Below are 24,377 nucleotides of genomic sequence, written 5' to 3'. Positions count from 1 at the left end.
ACTCTCCACTTGCCTCACTCGCTTTAGTAGAAGTGGGCAGCGGAAGTCTCTGATGGAAGTCAAGCATGATCAGTCTCTTTCGATCCAGGGAGTTAAATCCATAGCCACTCCCCTGCTACAGCAGGTGGACAACTCGGTGGCAACAGTAGTGCTAAGATGAAATGAAAAGGAATTCACTAACAAGAATGGTTATGCTTTCCTGAGATTTCCTGTCTTTTCCTGCCTCTAGTTTTTAATCGTTTCTAACTGTATGCATGTGCCATAACATCCAAGGTCATTCTAAATTTCTTTTTGATAATTATACCACACTTCTTTAAAAAGAAAAAAGCTGACTTATTCCTATAATAATGCGTCACTCGTTGCCTTCCTCGTGGAGGATAAAAAAGGTGGCATGTGGCCCAACAAGAAAGTGAACCTGTCTTCTCAGAAGTGTGTCCCACAGGCCAGTGTCACGCCTCATGCACATCCCAGCTGGACAGTGGATGGGGCTCCCTGTTCTAGGGGCTTGTGGGCTGGTTTCTGATAATACCTTATCGTGGTTTTATCACAGTGTCCATCCTTTTACACTGAACATGAATTCACAGTAGACTGTGAATTCCATGAGGGTGGGAGATTGGTCTTTCTTTTTTTCCCTGCTGTGTCCTCAACAGCTAGAACAGGGCTGGCCACAGAGTAGGTGCTCGGTAAATATTTGCTGAATTAATGCATGAGCAAATGAACTGATCCTATGAATTATTCTTAGTGTTTCATGAAATGATGTGACTTCATTGGTGTCTTACTTAAAGCAGGGTTGTTCATCAGATCTTTTATTAGGGAGGCCAAAGATGACTTAGGTGTTCAAAGTCTCACTAGAGAATGGTTTAATGAAAGCGTGCCTGTGGTCAGCCAACCCTCCAGGGGAAGGTAATTTTATTTGACTCATTATTTTCCATCATCTAGGATCTAGACTCTAGGCTGCATGCTCTCTTACAGAAGACTCTTTGGTTACAGATGATTTCTGTCCTTTTAGAGAAGATAAGCCCAAAGGTTATCATGGTTTTATTGCCCTATCAGGCATTAACTGTTTTTCCCCTTTTTCTCTCTTTTTTTTTATTGTGGTAAGATACACTTAACGTTAAATTTGCCATCTTAACCATTTTATTTTTTATTTTTATTGAAGTATAGTTGATTTACAATGTTGTATTTCAGGTGGACAGCAAAGATTCAGTTACATGTATATTATATATATATATATATATATATATATATATATATATATATATATACACACACATACATAATATATAATATATATTCTTTTTCAGATTCTCTTCCATTGTAGGTTATTACAAGATAGTGAATACAGTTCCCTGTGCTATACAGTAGGACCTTGTTGTATATCGATTTTATATGTAGTAGTTAATATCTGTTAATCCCAAACTCCTAGTTTATCCCCCTCCTCTCCCTCTGGTAACTATAAGTTTGTTTTCTATTCTGTGAGTCTGTTTTCTGTTTTGTAAATAAGTTCATTTGTATCATTTTTTAAAGATGTTACATATAAGTGATATCATGTGATATTTATCTTTCTTTCTTTGACTTGCTTCACTTTGTATAGTAATCTCTAGGTCCATCCATGTTGCTGCAAATGGCATTATTCCACTCTTTTTTTATGGCTGAGTAGTATCCCATTATATGTATATGCCACATTTTCTTTATCCAATCATCTGTTGTTGGACACTTAAGGCTGTTTCCATGTCTTAGCTATTATAAATAGTGCTGCTGTGAACCTTGGGGTACATGTATCTTTTCGAATTAGAGTTTTTGTCTTTTTTGGCTATATGCCCAGGAGTGGGATTGCTAGATTATATGGTAACTCTGTTTTTAGTTTTTATAACAAATTTCCATACTGTCTTCCATTGTGGCTGCACCAATTTACATTCTTACCAACAGTGTAGGAGGGTTTGCTTTTCTCTACCCCCTCCAGCATTTATTGTTTGTGGACTTTTTAGTGATGGCCCTTCTGACTGAGAATTCATTATGAGGCCATTCATTATGAGGTGATACTTCATTGTAGTTTTGATTTGCATTTCTCTAATAATTAGCAATGTTGAGTATCTTTTCATGTGCCTGTTGGCCATCTGGTTGTCTTCTTTGGAGAAATGTGTATTTCAGTTTTCTGCCCATTTTTGGATTGGGTTGTTTGTTTGATATTGAGCTGTATGAGCTGTTTATATATTTTGGAAATTAACCTTTTGTCGGTTGCATCATTTGCAAATATTTTCTCCCATTCCATAGGTTGTCTTTTCTTTTTGACGATAGTTTCCTTTGCTGTGCAAAAGCTTTTAAGTTTGATTAGGTCCCATTTGTTTATTTTTGCTTTTATTTCTTTTGCCTTGGGAGACTGACCTAAGAAAACATAGCTATGATATATGTCAGAGAATGTTTTGCCTATGTTCTTTTCTAGGAGTTTTATATGTCATGTCTTATATTTAAGGCTTTAAGCCATTTTGAGTTTATTTTAGAGTGTACAGTTCAGTGGTATTAAACACATTCACATACTTGGGCAACCATCACTGCCATTCATCCCCACAGCCCTTTTCATCTTGTAAAACTGAAACTATTCCTAGTAAATAACTCCCCTTCTGCCCCTTCTCAGCCCCTGGCAACTACCATTACACTTTCTGTCCTTACGATTTTGACGAGTCTAAGTACCTCATGTAAATGGAATCACACAGTATTTGTCTTTTTGTGACTGGTTTATTTCACTTACCATAATGTCTTGAGTGTTCATTCATGTTGCAGCATATTGCAGAATTTCCTTCATTTTTAAGGCTGAATAATATTCCATTGTACGTATAGACCATAGTTTGCTTATTCATTCAGCTATGAATGGACACTGCAATTGCTTCCACATTTTAGTTACTGTGGATAATGCTGTTTTGAACAAAGGTATGCAAATATCTCTTCAAGACTCTGTTTTCGATTCTTTTGGGTATATATCCAGAACAAGTCAGAGCTGGACCACGGGTCCAGGGAGGGTGTTGGGAAGTTCCTGCGAGGCCTCGTGGAGGGCCTCCTCCAGGGCCTTCTCTTGTCGCCTCCCAGGCTCAGGGAAGACCACGCTGCTGGATGCCATGTCCGGGAGGCTGCGGCGCACGGGGACCCTGCTTGGGGAGGTGTTTGTGAATGGCCGGGTGCTGCGCAGGGAGCAGTTCCAGGACTGCTTCTCCTACGTCCTGCAGGTGGGTGCGTCCTGGACCCCCACCCCCCCTCACCCTGCCTGCCCATGTGGCCAGTTGGGAGCTTGGTGATGCTGACACGTCCGTCCCCCGCAGAGCGACACTCTGCTGAGCAGCCTCACCGTCCGTGAGACGCTGTGCTACACGGCGCTGCTGGCTGTCCGCGGAGGCTCCCAGGGCTTCTTCCGGAAGAAGGTGGGTGCCGCCCCGGGGCCACCCCGCAGGGGCTCTGCGCCCCCTGTTCCCTCCACTTGTCCATTCCTCCCCTTTACTCTTCACCCTTTTAAAGAGTCCAGACCTGCACTGTCCACTGTGGCAGCCACTAGTCACATGTAGTTTGGGGACACTTAAAACGTGGCTAGACCTAGTTGAAATGTGCTGTGAGTGTAAGATACAGTCCAGATTTTAGAAACTTAATCTGGAACCACAGACTGTGAAATATCTCATTAATAATTTTTAAAATATTGATTATTCATTTAAATGATAATATTTTGACTGTATTGGTTAAATAAATTATACCATTAAAAATCATTTCACCTGCTTTTCACTTTCTAAAATGTGACCAATATAATATTTAAATTCTGTCTGTGACTTGCATTGTATTTCTATTGAGTGTCCTGGGAGCTCTGTGTTTGAAGAGATATGGTTATTTTCCTCACTGCACTTTGCCCTGCAGCCTGGTTGAGATTTTTCTCAACTTTCCTTGAGGTGTCTTGAATGGATTCAGTTGATGATGGAGGAAATGTTGAATTGTCAACTCTGTCTCATTTCCAGTCTGTTTCTCTAAACATATATATACCCAGTTTGGAAGTAGCTGCAGGTAAACTCACAGGGACCTCACCTGGAAACATTGCCTCTTTTTTGTCTGGACTGGAAACACACAGGGAACCATGGGCAGGTCAGTGTGCCTTGTGCACAGCAGGTTCGTTCCCTGGGAAATGGGCTCTCAGGCCAGGGACTACAGGGACAGCGGCCTCAGAGGTTTTCCCAGCCTGAGGCCGCAGTGAGGTTCCTCCTGGGCACCCAGGTGACATCTGCAGCTCAGGCTCCAACGCTGGCCTTTCTTTAATGCCACTGAGGCTCCCGGGGAATCCCCCATCTTGGCTCAGGGGACAGTAGGTTACTGCATTTTTATCAGGCACTGCCAAGCCGGTCACCAGGCACTGGACTCTTGGGGCTTGGCAAGTGGAGCTGGGTCTGTCCTGTGTCCTGAGGACTGGCAGGCTTGTTTGTTGTAATACTGGGTCAGGAAAGGGCATTCTTCTCTTTCAGAGTCGTGGATGTGCTGGAGCTTTCACTTCAGAGGAGCCTTACAAGGGGCCGGCCCTTCAAGAAGGGCCGTCAGCCCCAGAGCGAGGCTGGAGGTTACCTTAAGAGAGGGCTCAGGAGGTGTTGCAGGTTTCTTGCTATTCTGCCAGCGTACGCTCTAGGCTCTCACACCTGGCTGGCATCAGTCAAGCCTTGTTCACACACAAACTCTCACTTCATGCTGGCATTAGCTGTATGAGGGAGGCCTTATCTCCTTCTTTTACTGCAGGAAACTGACCCCCAAGGAGTTTAAGATCCAGCCACTCAGACTGGCAGAGCTGGGACGTGAACCCAGGTCCTCTAGCTCCATTGTGCCTCCCTGAGCCCCCAGGGTCTCCTGATCACCGTTGTGCTCTGAGAGTTCAGAGTTCAGCCTATGGTGAGGCACAGGCATGTTCACCTGACTTAGCTGCCCTGACAGTGAGTGACAGGTTAGCCCTTTTGCAGGCTTTCTGTCTGCTTGCATTAGTATTTTTGTCTCTGAAATGCGCAGGAGAAGATGTCATTGGTATTTGGGTAGGAGAAATGAAGTCATAAACAGATTCTTTCGAGTTAGTGATCCATTTACATCACATACCCCACTGAGAGAATCTGAGAAAGCCACTGAGGCTTTCTCCCAGAAAATGCACGTATTTGCATAAATATTCAGAAAATGCAAGGGTATCTGACATTGATTGCTGGCAAATTTGCCTTCTGTGAATGGTCCCTCTCCCTGGCACTGGCAGCCCCTACATGTCCTGCCAAGTTTTCTACCATAAAGTTTTCCCTGCTTGAGAGAACTTTCTGAGCAAATTCAGTCCACAGGGTGTAACATCCTGACGAAGTCAGTTAGAGAGAAGGACGTGCTGGTGGCAGCAGCACAGCAGACCCGCTTCTGTCCTGTCCTCTGCGGAACCTGGACGTGGAGCCGTGGTTGATGTGGGCAGGCTGTGTCTGCTGGGCTGTTGGCCAAGCCTTGTGCTTCTTGGATGACTTGAGAGAACCCACACAGTTTACTCTGAGTCCCAGCTCTGCTGTTTGCTAAAGGTGTGACCTTGGGCAATCCACGGACCTCTCCGAGGATCTATTTTTCTTTTCTATAATAAATAGAATAATAATGTATCTCTCCTGGAGCTGATGTGAAGAATGAATCAGTTCATGTGAAATCACAAAGCATGGAGAGGGTTGGTGATCCCAGTGGATCCAAGTGGTCCCTTCCAAGAGTCTGTGAATGTCATTCCTAGTGGCGTCTGCAAGACATGGCAGAGGCTTCTGGCCAGAGTGTGACATCTGAAACAGATGAAGTACATGTCTCCTCTGTCCATCCCTCCCAAGCCAGGAGGGGCAAGCTGTACTCCTTTCCTGCTGTTGCAGAGCAGCTGAAAGGGACGCCCAGGGGTGTGCCCTGGCTGTGAGCACATACACCCTAACATGTCAAGTGAAGCTCAAGTCCAGGATCCTTCCCCTCTAACAGCAAGAAAAGACCTTTCTTTTTTCCAGAACAAATCATCCTGGTTTGCTTATGCATTTTTAACCTCCTCGTTATTCCTTTGTATCTATTGCAGATGTGTCCTTTCTTCTGGTCGAGCTTCATCTATGGGTCCCACCCCCTGTCTCCTCTGGAACTTTGTTCTATAAATCATCCCCTCGAGACACAATCTTCTAAATATTTTTAAATTGAAGTACAGTCAGTTACAATGTGTCAACTTCTGGTGCACAGCACAATGTCCCAGTCATGCATATACAGACATATATTTGTTTTCACATTCTTTTTCATTAAAGGTTATTACAAGATACTGAATATAGTTCCCTGTGCTATACAGAAGAAACTTTAAAAAGAATCTATTATTATATATAGTGGCACAATCTCATTAGAGGTGTCTGGGGACAAAACTCATCACCAGAGGTTTAAGTATTCTCAGTCTCTTTCTATCTGCTTTTCCCAGGGCCTTATGCTGATAGGGGTACTCAGTCAGGGGAGGGCCAGAGAGAGAGATTTCTGAAAGGGTCTCTGGAGAGGAGATAAGCTGAGGACGGAAGCGGGAGAGGGAGGGAGAAGGCCAACCTGCGGGAGAGGGAGGGAAAAGGCCAACCTGCTGGATTAGAGAGTCAGTGAACAATTTTTTCAGTTGTTACAGTTTTGGGGAGCTGAGGAGTAAGGAAAGGGTTTCAAGGAGCTGCAGAATATAAGATAAGCAGAGTGACAAGAATTGAGGGGAAGGGGATTTTAAGAAGTGTGGCTGTAGGTTATAAACTGGCTTGCTTTTAAAGTCCTTGAAGAGATTCAAATAAAGATAGGCTTTATTTTTAATTACTTTTGATAGCTGGGTTGTATTTGATGCAAAACCACAGTGAGATTGGACCACATGGGACTCTAGGACTGACTTGGGTTACTTAGGGGAAGCCAGGTTTAGTTCAAACCAAATTGGATTTTTTTACATATAACATTTATTATAATAAAGTTTCAAAAACCAAAGATTAATAAAAATAAGGTATATTGTAACTGCCTCCGGGGGCTTTTCTGTATGGGCTGGACTGACTGCAGCATCTAAAAAAATAGGAGTCCAATGAAGTCTCCATCCTGCTGAATTTCCCTGGAAGCAGGTAGAAGCAGTTTTTGTTGCTCTAAGGACTTCTGAAAAAAAAATCATATTATTTATTTTAACCTGATACAAATATTGCGATTTAAAGCAAATCGGATTCTGTTGTAACAGGCATGCTTTCCCTAGGGCGCGGTGAGTCTGATAGTGGCCCAAGTACTCAGGGGAAGGGTGTTGCCTTTCCCATGTGATCCTCAGCCCATAAATTGGAACAGTAGCCCAGCAGTGACCAGCCTTCTTGGATGTTGTGTCTCCTACAGGTGGAGGCAGTCATGACAGAGCTGAGTCTGAACCATGTGGCGGATCGACAGATTGGCAACTACAACTTTGGGGGAATTTCCAGTGGCGAGAGGCGCCGGGTCTCCATCGCGGCCCAGCTCCTCCAGGATCCCAGTAAGTGGGGCCTAGAACTGCTGCTAGCTGCTGCCTGGGCATCTTCCATGTGTCTGCAGACAGTTTCAGCCCTTTCTTCACAGTCTCCCTTTGGAAAGGGGTCTGTGTGTAACTGAAGGCACTGAGGCTTTTGAAACTGGGCACGCAGTTTCTTTGGAAATACCATGTAGTTCCTGGTGCTATTCCATCATCCAAGTAGATGAAGAGCCCTTGGACTTGGAAGCACTGCATTTGTGTTTTGATGTTCATTTTGGGTCTTTCATGAATAGGGGACCTTGCCCTGTCCAGCCCCACTTCTTACTGCAGCAGCACCACTGTGTCTGCTGTGGAAAGCCAAGAGGTTTCAGTGTGACTAGAAGTGTTTATAAAATGGCAGGAATTAAAATAGGACTTTGAGTGGTACATGAGGAAGTGGATGTATTGGAAGGAGGGGCTATCAAAATGGGGACAGCCAGTCACCTGCCTCTCCTGCCTGGTTTGGTCACCCTCCCTGCCACCTGGGGAAACTCCACCTCTTAATCGCACCTGAGAGGGGACGTATTGCCTCTGTATACTTCCTTCACAGGCCCAGACCAAGTCTGCCTGCTCTTCAGAGAAACTAAGAGATGTTCTTTTTTTTTTTTTCTTTTTTCTTTTTCTTAACCAATACTCATATATTTTTTAATTGAAGCCTAGTCAGTTTATAATGTTGTGTTACTTTCTGGTGTACAATTTAGTGCTTCAGTTATACATCTATACACAGTCCTTTTCATATTCTTATTCATTCTAGGCTATTACAAGATACTGAATATATTTCCCAATATAGTTCCCTGTGCTATACAAAGAGATGTTCTTAAGAGACCCTGTCCTTTTTGGATGGAAATAAGCTAGAGTGAAACCCTCTAAAGAATCTGAATACCTGCCTCGTCTTGCACTTTGTTTCATGGGTCAGCTTTTTGCAGTGCAAAGACCTGGTTAGTGTTGGGAAACTCTAGACATGAAGTAAGATTGGCCTTTTACAGTCTCCCTCAGCCTTTTAGAAACACCTTGGGGCCAGCCTGCCAGCCCTTGTTCCCTGTTAGGGTTCCCTGGATGGACCCCAAACAGCCCAGCAAGCCACGTGACAGGCCTGCTCTGGTTGCTGCCCTGTCTCCTCAGGGATTAAAGCCAAAACGTGCCCTGGAACCAGGAGGTGGGCCCCTCAGGCCAGGTGCTTTCTCCTGGGCTCAGGCTGAGGTGCTTCTCACCGTGCATTGTCTGGATGGGATGTGACAGCTCAGTAAGGAACTGTTCGGAGCTCTGAGTCTAGAGTGCAGGGCCGGGGCTCGGCAGTGACTCAGAATCTGAGCTTCCTTTGCCTGCAGAGGTCATGCTGTTTGATGAGCCAACCACAGGCCTGGACTCCATGACTGCAAATCAGATCGTCGTTCTGCTGGCAGAGCTGGCTCGCAGGGACCGCATCGTGATCCTCACGGTCCACCAGCCCCGCTCCGAGCTCTTCCAGGTGAGGGGGCATCTCTTCCAGCTCAGCTGGTCAAGGGTGGGTATGTGTGTGCTGGGCTGGAGGTTTCGGGGTAGAAATGAGTACTTAAACCGGAGCAGCTGGAGCCGCTAGCTCCTGATACGGGAAGGGAAGAGGATGGAAACGGTTCTTTCAGCACCTGCCATGTACCGGATGCATTCTCCACACTAGCTCATGTAATCTACACAACAACCCCATGAGGTGGACACCAGTGTTTTCACTTTACAGAGAAGAGTGAGACTTAGAAATGATGCCAAATTGAGATACTATCACAGTTAACAAAAAGCTGGAATTGGCCTTCATGGTCCAGTTGGCTTTAAAGTCTGTGTTTTGCCTCTAAATCATAATAGATTTCCTTCAAGAACTCTAACCTTAATTTCCCAGAATCCTTTTAAGGAGCTCTTCTTTGCATTTTATAGAGATTAAAAACAAATTGTTTTTGTCCAAGGTCACTCACCCAGGGGCACGGCTGGGACTCAAACCCTGGTCCACTGACCCACTCCAGTGGTTCTCCTCCATCCCAGACGCGATGCTGGGTGCAGGCTGGGGTACAGCAGGGTTCACGGTGGCCACCCATGCTGGAAAGAACAGGGATGCCTTTGAGTGGCGCCGATGGACGCAGTAAGAGTACTGCTTTATGGCTGAGACAACCAGAGGACTGACCGCTTTAAACTTACTTTCCATAAGGATGTGGTGGTGACCTGACGACATACTAACACTGTCTACTGTTCAATCAGCTCTTTGACAAAATCGCCATTCTGAGCTGTGGAGAGCTGGTTTTCTGCGGGACACCTGTGGAAATGCTTGACTTCTTCAGTGGCTGCGGTTACCCTTGTCCTGAACATTCAAACCCTTTTGATTTTTATGGTAAGTTGTTCTTCCACATGCCCCTTCATAAAAGTCTTTTAAACTTTATCAGCTCAGATTTTTGGCCTGGGTAACACCAGCACAAGTGGGTTTTATTTCTGCTTTGGTTTCAGTGTTTTTACTCTTCAAAAAATTAATTGGCCAAGTCAATTAACTTGCCATAGGTGACCTATTGGAATGAGATGGAGGATCTCTCTTGAATTGGGGAACTTCTACTTTGTCAGAGAAAAATTAACCAAACTTCTGATTTTATGGGTGGGCATTAACAACAGGTGTTATTTTGATACGATGAGATATTGTGGCTAGAACTCCTGAATCAGTGATGAAACATATTATTAGCCATTGTGTATATATGTGCATTTAAAAACACATGGATCATTTGCGGGGGTGGATTTTAGTGGACCTGACATCAGTGGACACCCAAAGCAAAGAACGGGAAATAGAAACCTACAGGAGAGTCCAGATGATTGAATCTGCCTACAAAGAATCAGCAATTTATCACAAAACCTTGGAGGATATTGAAAGAACGAAACACCTGAAAACATTACCGATGATTCCTTTCAAAACCAAAGATTCTCCTGGAGTAATTTCTAAACTGTGTGTTCTTTTGAGGTAAGAGCCACACCCCATTTCAGGTGGGTCGATATCCACCCATAAAAGAAAAGCCATTAAAACAGGGTTGTTTGGCTTTCAGGAGAGTGATGAGAAACTTAATGAGAAATAAGCTGGCGGTGACTATGCGTCTTGTTCAGAATATGATCATGGGTTTGTTCGTCATTTTCTTCCTTCTGCGGGTCCAGGACGATGTGCTAAAGGGTGCCATCCAGGACCGCGTGGGTGTTCTGTACCAGTTCGTGGGTGCCACCCCGTACACAGGCATGCTCAACGCTGTGACCTTGTGTGAGTGCCATGCCCAGGAAGTGTGCCCCTGGGGCGGGGGGCTTTTTTCTCCCTGAATGTCTCCCCTCTCCAACTGGTACCTTGCAAGTCTCCACCATTATAAGGGCATTTCTCTGAGCTCAACCTGGCCCTCTCCAGGTTCTCTCTCTGGGGCAAGGTTACTCATGAATTACTAACACCTTGCTAGGAATTAACTCATCAGGTGGATCTCCCTGAGGGTCTCTGAGGATCCAGAGAAACATGATGTAATGAGGAGCTGACGAGCCAGAGTTTGGGAAGGGTTCTTCAAAAGAGCATCCCTGGTATCCTGTCTTAGTCATTAGGAGGTGCGGCCCATAGGGGCCCGGATGCCTGGTTAACTATGCACCGTGAATGTTCTCTTTGGAGCCTGTTTTAGGACAGCCAGCACCTGGTTTTCAAACGCAGTGGGAGCCCAGAAGCAACACCTAGTTGTCTGATGTTTTGTGCCAAGACTGCATTAAAAGAGGACACATTGCCTTATGTCACTCATTTGTGTCCCTTCTGCATGTGTGTTCTTGAATTGGTGTCACCCTTCCCCCTACTTTAGAGAGAAGGAAATAAATTATGACTCCTTTTGTAATCACATTATAATTCAGGTAGAGTGGAGACTTCGGGGTGGGAGGTGTTATAGTTCTATGGAAGGCAGGTCCCCTCTCTCCATGACTAGGGAGCCCCACCTGGTCCTCACCATCCAGTCCTGATAGACCTCAAGTTCAGCTTGGCCTAGCCCCCATTCCCTCCCCTCACCCCAGCTGTGTGGTGACCGGCTGTTTCGAAACCTGCCTTCCATTCCCAGTTCCTGTGCTGCGAGCTGTCAGCGACCAAGAGAGCCAGGATGGCCTGTACCAGAAGTGGCAGATGCTGTTGGCCTATGGGCTGCACATCCTCCCCTTCAGCGCCATTGCCACCGTGATATTCAGCAGCATATGCTACTGGTAAGGAAGAGGGTGTTCAGAAGTGTTCAGTTCTCAGAGGCCACGCCTCCCGTTGGGTCCTGGATGGCCAATGGGACCTGTGGAGGGAGAACTCCCTGGCCTCTGCTCTGGAGGGACTGGCTTTGCCCATCAACGTTCAATACAGTGTCCTGTCCTTAAAAGAACCCCACTGTGGGCTGCAAGGGACCTGAGAGCAGACCAGCAAGACCGCCTGTACCAGGGAACGGCGGATCCCACAGTCACCGCAGGGCCTGGGCGGAGCGGAGGCCTCTGAAGTAGCCAGGGCCCAGGCGCAGGGGCCACAAGCAGGCGTTCACCCAGCTACGCCCGGCGCCAAGGCTGCTGTGAGCTGGAGCAGCGGTGCTGCCTGAGGTTCTGCTGACCAGCCTGGGACGTCGCGCTTGGGCTGGGGTGATGGAAAGCTGAGGAATCAAGAGTGACTGTGGGAAGAGGGCACTGGGGAGCCATGAAGCATCCCTGATGCTGGGTTTTGATTGATGGTTTGCAGACCATGCTTTTTATTTCATAGAACTTTTAAAAGATAAAAAACTGAAAATATGCAGAGCTGTTTGTATGATGTGTTATCGTAGGGAGATGTATATTCCCTCATCCCTGTGGCTTTCCCTTAAGAAAAGATGGGGAATTGCCTGATGTTCTGTGACACCAGTCGTGAAAGGTAGCCAGCCTGTCGTCCCAAGAGAGGACTTCAGGTAGTTCTGAAGACATTACCTTCTTCAGGCCACTGGATTCATGTGCAGGTGCTCCTGCCCATAACCAGTATAGAGACCCCATGATACGTGATGTGGATAATTATGATGAATCGAGTGAGATATAAGTAACAGGCCAGCAAGGGCCTGGTTAGTATGAGCTCCCAGGCGAAGAGCGGAAGTTCTTGCCGCAGGCTCTCAGACATCCGTCCCACCCTGGGGAGTGACAGAGGCCCAGCTGCTCGCTGTGGTTAGCAGAAGGTTGCACTCTCAGCTGAGGGCGATGAGGGGACGTCGCCTTCCTTGTTGGCCCTGATGAAGCCGCCTTATTCTCTGACACTCAGAAACATGCTGAGTCTCTGATCTGTGATGAAAACCACAGGCTTGTCTAGCTCAGGTTAAATGATCCAGAGCAAATTTTTAACAGCTGACCACTTTTGAGTACAACAAAGCTGGCTGAAAGTTAAGGACCTTGTTAATTTAGAATCCTGTGCTCAGTGGGGCCCACGGACCCAGCCCAAGCGCGACGTCCCAGGCTGGTCAGCGGAACCTCAGGCAGCACCGCTGCTCCAGCTCACGGCAGCCTTGGCGCTGGGCGTAGCTGGGCGAACGCGTGCCTGCGGCCCCTGCGCCTGGGCCCCGGCTACTTCAGAGGCCCTGCGGTGACTGTGGGCTCCGCCGTTCCCTGGTACCGGCGGTCTTGCTGGTCTGCTCTCAGGCCAGAGTCAGCGTTACCTCGGGGCTTGTTTATCACGCAGAATCTCGCGCCCAGCCCTACTGAATTGGATTCCTAGGTGATTCATATGCATTGTAATATTTGCAAAGCACTGATTTTGAAGACCTAGTATTTGTAAAACTGCTCATGAGACAGAGTTCTGTTAGACATGAGAAGACAGGGCAGTTTTAAACTAGGTTCAGTGTAAACATCCGGTCATGACTATTTCTGATAAGAAGTCAGACACAAAAATGCAGGAGCAGGTCTAGCGGCAGCACAGCTGTTAGCAATGCAGCAGGTACTTAGAATCAATGACAGAAATGTTGCTGAATGCCTACGAGGTGCCGGGCACAGGGCCACATGCAACAGGGAATTTAAAGGGGAGTAAACTGAAGGGGCCGTCCTCAAGTCTGCAGTTTTGAACCGGAACGGCTCTCAAAGCCAAAGTGTTTTACAAGTCTTAGCAGCACATTGGACCTGAACTCACTCCGTGGCAAAAACTAATCTGAACCGACTCGAGGTTCTGTGTACCTTTCCCACAGGAGCACTCCTGTTTAGCAGAAATACGAATGTGCTTGAATCCAGGTGGAGTCCTGGGCCCCACTGTAGGAAGGATGGTCTACACAGTGTGAAATTTTTCTCAGATTTGTAAATTGCCACATTCCAAAACATAACTGGCCCTAAAGTATTTCAGATGATGGATTGTGGACAGAAACAAATCTCCAGATGACTTTAATTTGAAGAAGTGTAAAATTAATATCATAAAGAAGCAAAACATTATGCTGAGGAATATAATAATAATAATGGCAAACACATATTAAGCACTTGCTTTATGTCAGGCACTAAGAGGCTTAAATATATCAATTCATGTAATCCTTGCCACCGTTCTATGAAGGTGGCATTATTAATTCCCCTTGTTTGAAGATGACAAAGCAGAGGCACAGATAGGGCAAGTCTCTTCCCCATCTCACATTCATTATCCCAGTTAATTATGAAGGAGACCAGGGGTCCATTTGGTTGGGCGGGGAGAGGGACTACTGGAGGCTTAATAGGGGAGAATTTGAGAGATAAGCAACATTTGAATAGATGGAAAAAGGAGCAAGGGCTTTCCAGAAGGAATATAGAAAGAGAAGGAGCATAGATTCAGAAGCAAAACACACAAGATCTTTCCAGTGAAAAGGCTCAGTTGTGCTGTGGGGAAATGAGGACTGGAAGGAGTGGTGGAAAATATGACTGACAGCCTGGGAGCCTGGTAGGAGAGGTGCTGAGTGCCAGGATGAGGGGCTGGCATGGGTTAGATATTGGGACATAGTAGAGGCTTTTAAACCAGGGAATGACCCATCTGTGTTGGGCTCTGGAGGGTGAGGCTGGCTGGCATCACTTTGGTAGCAGACTGGAGATAGGGCAGAGACGCTGGGAAGCCCAGTGAGCAGCTTTGGCAAGTTTGTGGGAAAGTCAGAGGCCCTGCTGAAGAGAGGAGCAGTGGCAACAGAAAGTGGGGATCACTTTGAGTTACTGGGAAAGTAGAATCCAATGGACTCAGGAACCAAATGGACTTGTTGAGGGTAAAGAAAGTTATGGATGATGCCTGAGTTTTCAGCCTGGGGGACTGGGAAGGTGACAGCATCCTTATCAAGTCTGCCAGGAAAGAGAATGGATGTGGTTTTGAATACACTGCATCTGGGATGCTACGGGACACCCAATTAGAGGTGTCCATCTGAGGTTTGGGTGATAGGTTGGCGTAGAAAGAAAAGATAGGAGTAAAGACCTGGGAATGGATTCTATAGGAGAGAATAGAGGGGAGGAAGCGGTCTGAGTGTAAAACCTTATGAGGCACATTCAGAGGGTGGGAAGAGGAAAGAGATCCAGTGACGAGAGGCAGAGGGGTGGTCAGAGAAGTGGGAGGAGGAGCAGGATTGGGCAGCATCAGAGAGGCCGAGAGAGGAGAGAGTTTCAAGGAAGTGCAGCAAACCCGTTCAAAACTGCAGAGGTTCAAAGAGGTGAAGCATAAGATTAGAAGGTCATTGGTGATCTTCCCAAAAAGGGTTTCAGTAGACAGTGGGGGTGCAAGTCAGGTTTACAAAGGATAAGGAGTGAGATGGAAGAAGCAGGTGCTGTTTGAGAAGCTTGGTGGTATAGGGTAGGATGAAGAGGGGGCAGTTGCTTAAAAGGTGATCAGACTCAAGCTATGCTATTTACAATATGGCAAGACCACCAGGGAAAAACGTTAGACTGAAGGTAGATGAAACTATAGAAAAATTGGATAATTCATAGATCAAGTTTCCAAATAAGACCAAGGTAGGGATAGGGAAATCAGGATAACAGGATCAAAGATGCAAGTAGATAGGATGAAGCTGGAGAAGCAGACAGAGAGGGACAAAGAAGATGAAAAGTAGGGAAGATAAAGATAGAAATTCACAAAATGGGAGGTGAATCCATCTGCTGAGCACTGGGGAGAGAGTTTGAAATTCCCCGAGAAGAGGGTGTAATTGAAAGGAGAAGTTTACATTAGCTGCCGCTGGAACCCAATCAGCAAGGAGGAGAAATTAGGGATTTATGGGTGAGCTGAGGCAAAGTGGCAGAGTGGATCCATTTAGTACAACTCAAGTGAGAGAGCAAGGGTCTGCAGCTGTGGGGATTGGTAAGGCACAGAAGAGCAGAAGGGAGTGAGGATCTGAGGCAGTGAGGAGATGGGAAATGGGAGACAGGCCATGATCAGAAAGGGCATTTTCAGGATCTGAAATCTTAGAAGTGAAACAGTTTTGAGTAACAAGTAATATTTAAATCCAAGACATGGTGAGTGAGCAAGTCGGGTGGGTGGAGCCACTGGAATTGATGAGGTTACCTAATTAGGAGGCACTGATGTTGATGGCTCATCAGGGAGGTTAAAGACCTTGAGGGTAATGATGGTGGGCAGGAGTGCAAAGACTGACCTTGGTCCAGAAGCTGCAAAATCATCAAAGGTGAGATAGTGTCTTAAAGTCATAGAGGACTGGACTGGGGCAGAGAATTAATAGTATAAACAAATGTCATGATTTGTACAGGAGGAAAGGCAGATTGCCTTGAAGAGTGGTGGTGGGGGGAGGGGGGTGGATGTAAGACATGCCAACTCCTCTTCCTTACTCTACAGATGGAAGAGCAGCCATGTCTAATGGTTGTTGAGGACGTGCTATCACCAGGGAAGTGTTATTTGGTGAAAGGACTGTAAGAGGTTAAGGGGCATGGATGTAGGGTAGCTTGTTTACAAGCACATGAAGGTCAAATCAGTGGAAGGCACTGGTAGAATAAAAGCCAAGAGTGGAGCGGAACAGGCCTGGGGAGGGCTGATCCATTGGAGGATGAGCACGGCGGAGGGTTTCACGCTGGTGGTAATCCCACATAACATGGGTGAGGTTTAGGGAGGGAGGGGCTGAGAAGCTGGTTGGGTGAGTCCTGAGCGCTAGGGCTCTGGCTGGCCCAGGGAGGAGCAGTGCTAACGGCAGAGTGTGGATCCTTATGGAGAAGCCTGGATGGTTCAACCCTACGCATAGCAGTTAGTTGTGACCATCGTCTAAGTGTGAGTATTTTTCTGTGAGAGTTGAGGAGCTGTAAAAAGGAAAAGGTATCTCCACTGGCTTGGGGCCCAACAGAACCAATCTGCGGTACTAAATGGCCTCAGCTGTTGGCTCTGCTCCAACAAGCCCTTTCAAAGGGGAGTTTGGCTTCCCCTGCAGACTCTTCCCACCCACTAACCACCGTGGATTTCTTCATAGAAGGCAAGTGTGGGATTTTTTTTAAATGATAACCCCTGGAGAGAAACTAAAGACCGTTATGTTTTTCTAGGACTCTGGCCTTATACCCTGAGGCTGCCAGATTTGGGTATTTCTCTGCTGCTCTCTTGGCCCCCCACTTAATTGGTGAATTTCTAACTCTTGTGCTACTTGGCATGATCCAAAACCCCAACGTGGTCAACAGTGTGGTGGCTCTGCTCTGCATCGCTGGGGTGCTTGTGGGCTCTGGATTCCTGAGGTAAGATCTGACAATTCCAACAACTTAGACTGGTATGACTGGATGTTAATGACCTCCTGATAATGATTATTATAAGGAATTCCAGAGGTACGCTCTGTGATACTCTTACTATGTTACCTGACAGTCTCGAGTGTTTATAGAGCTTGCTAATCATTATTGTCCAGTCTTTGCTCACTATTTATTTATTCAATAAAACGTCTTCACAGTGAGAATCAGGAAGTGACAACTTAGGTATGTTATCAATATGACTCACATGTCATAAGCCATTATTAACAGGAGGAGAACCAAACTGTCATCCAGAAAAACTCACAGCCTGTGAGAGGCCAAACAGCAAACATTTAGTTCATTCCTTCCCTGGCACCGCTGAATCACTGTTTTAGCTCTTAATTCCCAGTTACTTTAAGGAAGTAAGGATAGTCAGAAAAGAGCCTGAAGGATAAGACTGCTCAAGAAAGTATCAGGACGAGGACACACACCAGATGTGAACAGTAATTACCTCTGCGTGATACTTAATTTTTTCTTCATATTTTCCTGTATTTTATGAATCTTCTGTAATGGATAAGCATCATTTTATAATCAAGAAAAACATACGCACATAAATACATACGTCTTAAAAAAACAGCAGGAAGTGTGGAAAATTTTAGAGGGGTGAGAGTGGTCTCGGACGGGTGATGTGAGTGGGTTCTAATAAGTAAATCTGGGTCTCTGAGAAAATGAGAAGGTGGTTCTGTTTCTTTGACTTAAAAGTCAAATAAACAAAAAAGCTATTGAGTGGCTACTATATGTAACTATATTGAATTATTTAACTCTCAGAGCAATCCATGTTCAGGTAAGAAAACCAAGTTCAGGCTTGACTTTGTGGGGTCACAACAACTGAAGACTCTCCCAGGAGGCACGTGGCTCCCTGGAGCGAGGACTGACCTTGGAGTCAGTCTTCCTCCTACCATTTAGCTGCTGAGTGGCCATTGGCAAGTTACTTTTTTATCTAGTTTCTTCACTCATAAAGTGGAGATAATCATCTCAGCCCCACCTGCCTCAAGGGGTCACAAGAAGCAAATGAAGTCATCAACATGAAAGAAAACACCTTATAAACTGTAGGGAGTTATAAAAGGTGAACTGTTATAAAGCCAAGTGAGCTAGGTCTTGATCAGTCGAGGAGGATTTTTTTTTCACAATGACACCATTACATTGTATCTGTCTGTGTTGCTTAAGTGGCTTGTTAGCATCTATGAAAAATGAACAAATCAAATTGCCCCAGTGGCGTAAAATCAAGCCAGCAAGTTATAAACCCAGCCTTGAGCCGCGTCTCCTCTTTCATATTTGAAACATACATGTTCCAGTCAATCTGAAACTATTTCATGTATTTGGTTTATAGGAAAAGGGGATTAATTACTCTTAAGAGGGAGGCAGTGGCCAATGTTACCAAAATGCTCTTGGGTCCTCTGCAAAATCTCGACATCCCACGGCTTTACCTGGGTTCCACTCCCATCACTAAATTGAAACTCTACTCTTGAAGACCACATCAACTTCCTAGTCATCAAGTTTAAACTTTCCTCTCAAGTCACCAACTTTCCTGACTGCCTGCAACATTTGCACTTTTGGTTGCCTCCTCCTTTAAACACAAATGGAAATAACTTTCCTGTTCTTTCTGCTTACAAAATAGAGGTTCTTTGGGGGAAAAAATGCACACAAAACAGAAATGTGTAAAGAAGTAAAAGTTACCTGAAGTATCACAATCCAGAGTTAAATTTTGTTGTGTATCTTGCTAGACTTCCATATAATCTTTAATTAAAATGAGCTCTTACTAAAAAAAGAGTTCATACTATTGTGAAGGAGTAAAGCATGCATGATTTTTTTTTCTCATTGAACAATATAGTGTGAATGGTCCCATGTCAATAAACTTAGATCTGTGGGTCCTCCCTCTCAGATGTACTGCAAGGATTTCTGTGACACAGCTTGGTTCTCCTCCCGGGTCTTTACTGATCTGTCTCCCTCCCTCTGCCTCCTGTCATTCCCTTGGCAGGACGAGCTCTCTCAGAAAGCCCCCATGTTTGGTCTCACAGCCCATCACGTGGTGCTTGTGGTGCAGTCTTCCTTTGATCGACTGTCTCCTGAGGGCAGCAGCTGTGTCTCCTTCCTCATTATAGCTCTTCTCAGTGGCCAGTCCAAGGCCTTTAATAAGGTTTGCAAAAAATATCTGCAATGAGTAAATAAATGAAGGACTCCTCTCTCTTCTCAGACTGCCCACTCACTGGATCAGTCACTAAATCATGCTGGTTTTCTTCTCTGATGTCAAAGCACAAATGCATGTGGAGCTTTTGAGCTTGCCCTGTGCGGTGCAGTACAAGATGAAGGCACACGGTTCCTGCCTCGAGGAAGTGACACTCTAGCCGGCTGGGCGGCCATCCTCTCATGGCCATCATCCTATTCCAGGCCTCTGTTATCTCACATTTGAACTTCTGCTGTAGCCTACTTGCTTTTTTGCTGTTCCTAATCTGCCCTTATTCTGTTCCATCCTCCTTGCTGGTGCCACATTAATTTTCTTAGAACAGTGACTGCAGTGTGATCTTTCTCATGGTCCTTTCAGTGTCAACCCACTGCAGGGCCCTGAAACAGCTGGTTTCCAGCTACCACTCCAAGCTCACCTTCCACTGTTTCCACTTCCGATCCTCTGCTCCAGCTTTCCTAGTCCATCCAGTCCCACAAGCAGCCCTTGACATGCCTGTGCTCACACCATTCTGCCTTCTTTGTGCCCTTCCTCTTCCCCTACTTCCTCCCTAGGTTCCTATCTATCCTTTCCTATTAGCAGCCTCTCCATGTGACTAATTCAATTCTGTGCCTCAGAAGATTGCCAATAACTGCAGGTCATGGAGTTTGGCGATCCCTTGGGAATACATGACACCATAAATACTAAATACAAGAACGTCATGGACATGTGGTACTGGTGTCCTATACCTTCTGGGAACAAGTTGTTCACCACTGTGTATTTTTACAGTTTTAAGGATATATGGTCTATGACCCCGAACTACATCATGAGTTCTTTAGGGGTAGGATACTTCTTTTGACTTCTCAAGCACCTATAACTAGTGCTTTGCCGATAGAATTTAATTCATATTTGTTGACTGACAGAAGCTATATAATGGACCAAGGCCACAAGGTAAGCATTAAGTTTCTCCCGAAATAGGCTGAAGAGGAGGCATACTTCACTTACAGTGAATGCCTGCTTGTTCTCTCCAGCCTTTTCCCCTTGTATTATAGTTTAGTTCTCACTTCACACACTAGTGCTCTCAAATCTCTGTTTAATACAAATGCCCTCCTCTAATGTGATGTGTTTTGGGTGTTTTATCATTGGTGTTTACCAATAAAATTAGATACCAGTCCATCATCAGGGGAATGTTAAATTAAGGTTTCTACTATAATGAACCACCAAGCTGTGATTAAAAATGATAGAATGCTACGCTTACTGACTTGAAAGGATGTCTGAGACATGTGTTTGTTTGAAAAAGCAGGTTAGGAAAGAGGATAAAGAGTTTAATTCCATTTGTGTAGAATGCTATAAATACACATATTACATATATCACCAAAATGTTAACAGTACTTATTTCTGGGCAGTGGTATTTCTTGATTGCTTCTCAGTGTTGTTTGAAGTTTATTTTTATAGTGAGCATAATCTTTTATTGTAGTTGATTTACAATGTTGTGTTAGTTTCTGGTGTACAGCAAAGTGATTCAGTTTCATATATATATATGTATATATTCTTTTTCATTAATTACTTACAAGATATTGAATATAAGTCCCTGTGTTATACAGTAGAACCTTGTTGTTTATTTTATGTATAGTAGTTTGTATCTGCTAATCCCAAACTCCTAATTTATCCCTCCCTGCCCTTTCCCCTTTGGTAACCATGTTTGTTTTTCTGTGTCTGTGAGTCTGTTTCTGTTTTGTAAATAAGTTCATTTGTGTCATTTTTTAGATTCCACATATAAGTGAAATTATGTCTTTCAAATATGAAGATATTTGTCTTTGTCTGACTTACTTCACTTAGTATGATAATCTCTAGGTCCATGCATGTTGCCATTTGTAAATGGCATTATTTCATTCTTTTTATGGCTGAGTAATATTCCATCATATATTTTATATATATATATAACCACACCCTTTTTATCCATTCATCTGACAGTGGACATTTCGGTTGCTTCCATGTCTTGACTACTGTAAATGGTGCTGCTGTGAACACAGGGGTGCAAGTGTCTTTTTGAATTAGTTTCCTCTGGATATATTCCCAGGGGTGGAATTGCTGGATCATATGATAACTCTAGTTTTTTTGGGACTCTCCATACTGTTTTCCATAGTGGCTGCACCAAATTACATTTCCATCAACAGTGAAGGAGGGTTCCCTTTTCTCCACACCCTCTCTAGCATTTACTGTTTGTAGACTATAGTAAGCATAATTTTTATAACAAAGATGAACAACTATGTGTATTTCTGTTGGGAAACATAAGAGATGCCTTTTTCATTTGATAGGACTGTTACCAGAGCCTACTGAATTTCATCTTTCTCTCTCTGCTTTTTCTGAAGAAACACAGAAGAAATGACCATTCCTTTTAAAATCTTCAGTTATTTTACATTCCAAAAATACTGCTCTGAGATTCTTGTCGTCAATGAGTTCTATGGACAGAATTTCACCTGTGGTAAGTATTCTATTTTGGAATTTATTTTTACATATTACTTTGAGAAAACAATTTCTTGAGGGAAATATATTTTTAAAATAAAAGCTGTATTTTAAAATATTTAAAACCTTGCTTTGAAATAAGAGTCTAACATTTTCTCTGATTTTTAAAATAAATCAAGCAAGTAGTCTAGTTAGTCACCTGTCAAAGGTCACTAGCTTAAGGCCACTCTGATGTTTTTAGAAAATGACAAGCCCAGTGTAATATACAGAGGTAAACTCCAGTATATTCTAGGTGGAATCAGTTCCTCCAGCTACTGAACAGGCTGAAGCAGGTTGCAGTGGCATCTTGTTCCCCAAAGTGTACATAGTATATAGCTAAGTAAAGCCATTTGTGGCCAAAGTCTGTTCCCTAATCCCAAGAGATGGCAGTGGGAGCACAGGAAGGCCCTCCAGGCCATTGCAAATCCCAGGCCACTCTGTGAAGACGAATGAAGAACAGGGCAGACCTTAGTAGCTGTTGTAAATATCTTTGGGTGATGACATTAGTAACCTTGGGATATTCAGTACTGTCGTGATAATTGTTATCAGTACTGTGGTAATGTAGACCCAAAATGGCCCCAAATACTCACTATTGCTGCATATAATAATGAATTCTGGGCTCTCTAAAATGTCCTGTATCTTTATGAAGAAGGATGCTAAGCATTTTAGTGGGCATTTGGTAAATACATGTTGATTGAATTACCTTGTAAGCACCATATTTGACATTGTCAATCTTTTCCCCACAGGCAGCTCAAATGGTTCTGTGTCAACTAATCCAATGTGTGCCATTACTCAAGGAACTCAGTTCATTGAGAGAACCTGCCCGGGTGCCACATCCAGATTCACAGCAAACTTTCTGGTTTTGTATTCATTTATCCCAGTTCTTGTCATCCTAGGAATAATTGTTTTTAAAATAAGGGATCATCTCATTAGCAGATAGTACAGAACACTGCTGTGAAAATGAAACGTAAGCTCCTAGATGCATATGACTGCTTTGAATTTCTGAAATAAGAATGCCACGTGGTTCTTAATAGTGTATCTTAAATCTGTTGACCATTAAGACTCCATCTGTGCCCCTTGGATCCATGCAGGCCTTCAGTGCTATTCCAACTTGTTGGGACATGTGGTATTTGGAAATTGTGACTGAGCTGGTCCAAAGATGTAAATAAGAATAATTCATCAAGTTATGGGAGATTAGTGTGACTATTTGTTTTCTTTGTTCTAGACACAGAAAAATAGATCAGTTAAAAATTACGCTTACAATTGATAAAGGATTTGGTAAAAAAGAAAACATTTGCATGACTATTGACTGTAAATAATAGAAAAGAGTTGTGGGTTTGATTGAAGCAAAACATGCAGAATTAGATAAGACTGCTTTCATTATCATTTGAAAACCTGTATTTATGTGCACATGTCCACGTAAGTTACCTGATTAAATGGAGAGGATGTTGGGCAGATTTTGGATGAAGACCCCTGACACAGAGCATTCACTGATTTTATTGAAGGTTAAAAAGAAAAATGGCAGGAATGGGCTGAACTGAGAACACAGCACACCAAAGCGATTAGTTTGCTATTTTTCACTTTCCACTTAGTTTACTTACGAAATGAAAGTAAATGTTACTAGAAAAGTGTATGCACTGAGAAATGACATTTCTAAGGTTGGAGAACAGCTGTTTTTTAAAGTCCATATAGAAAAGATGCTCAACTGACACATTTACACTAAGAACAGTTACACAGTAGGAATTCATGTTCTTGAATTTTAAAGAGAAAAAGTGCTGATAAGGACATATTTTTAGGGATGAAATGATGTATATAGATTATTAAAAGTGGGTTCTGGACTACATGATTATCTTTCTGAAATGAAACTGTCTCCATGTTACCATGGTAACTTTGAGTGAGGGTATCTTAGAGTACATGAACTTGTTCAGTTACTGTGACCTACCTTGTAAAGAATGATAAATTATAGCATTTGAAATGTCTCACATTATGGTAGAAAAGATCATTTCATTAAGGAAACCACAGTAAAATTCTGTTTCTTAGAACAGTATTTAAGGTTCTGGAGACATTGGTAAATTACCAGAATAGTACTGTCAATTTTTATAAAAGGTCTTTGACACTGATGATTATGGTATAATAGTTACATAATTCCTTACAGATTATGTATGTCACATCAGTTATAGATAATTCTGGAAATGATAATCTATTAAAGTAGTTCAAAGAGAGTCCCACAGGAATCTCTTTTGAAATCACTGATTTCAACTTGCTAGAGATATGGGTGTACAATGTAAGTGGAAGCATTTTCTACTATTCATATGCAGATGAATTTCACTGTAGCTCAGAAACATTTGGAAAATGACATAGCACGTGACTTCAAGCTATTAAGTGTTAGTGATACCATCTTAGAAAAACACAATGACTTTCAACATGTGACAGTTTGTGTCTCGAGTTGAAAATGGACAGTGATGTGTAAGACAATCAAATTATATAATAAAAATGCCTATTACTATTGTGGAA

The 24,377-nt window shown here is 43.9% G+C and overlaps 1 protein-coding gene across 3 annotated transcripts in view; it reads left to right on the top strand.

The window, feature by feature from the left end:
- ABCG5 (ATP binding cassette subfamily G member 5) overlaps positions 1–24,377 on the top strand; it is a 26,131-nt gene extending 1,754 nt beyond the window's left edge. For 2 of the 3 annotated variants that reach the window (XM_074378789.1, XM_010967718.3), the window contains exons 3-13: positions 3,085–3,221; positions 3,315–3,413; positions 7,366–7,498; positions 8,842–8,981; positions 9,737–9,866; positions 10,265–10,478; positions 10,561–10,766; positions 11,584–11,722; positions 16,967–17,152; positions 21,731–21,843; positions 22,610–24,377. In XM_074378789.1, the coding sequence (XP_074234890.1) occupies positions 3,085–3,221; positions 3,315–3,413; positions 7,366–7,498; positions 8,842–8,981; positions 9,737–9,866; positions 10,265–10,478; positions 10,561–10,766; positions 11,584–11,722; positions 16,967–17,152; positions 21,731–21,843; positions 22,610–22,803 (1,691 nt within the window). In that variant the 3' untranslated portion in view covers positions 22,804–24,377. The remainder of the gene's footprint in view (positions 1–3,084; positions 3,222–3,314; positions 3,414–7,365; positions 7,499–8,841; positions 8,982–9,736; positions 9,867–10,264; positions 10,479–10,560; positions 10,767–11,583; positions 11,723–16,966; positions 17,153–21,730; positions 21,844–22,609) is intronic. The other variant, XM_045504879.2, reaches the window with a different exon arrangement.

The sequence above is a fragment of the Camelus bactrianus genome, chromosome 15, assembly GCF_048773025.1.
Source record: "Camelus bactrianus isolate YW-2024 breed Bactrian camel chromosome 15, ASM4877302v1, whole genome shotgun sequence".
In the NCBI taxonomy this organism is placed as follows: domain Eukaryota; kingdom Metazoa; phylum Chordata; class Mammalia; order Artiodactyla; family Camelidae; genus Camelus; species Camelus bactrianus.
Note: the sequence above shows the minus strand (reverse complement) of the source record. Positions and strands in the feature narration are given on the sequence as shown.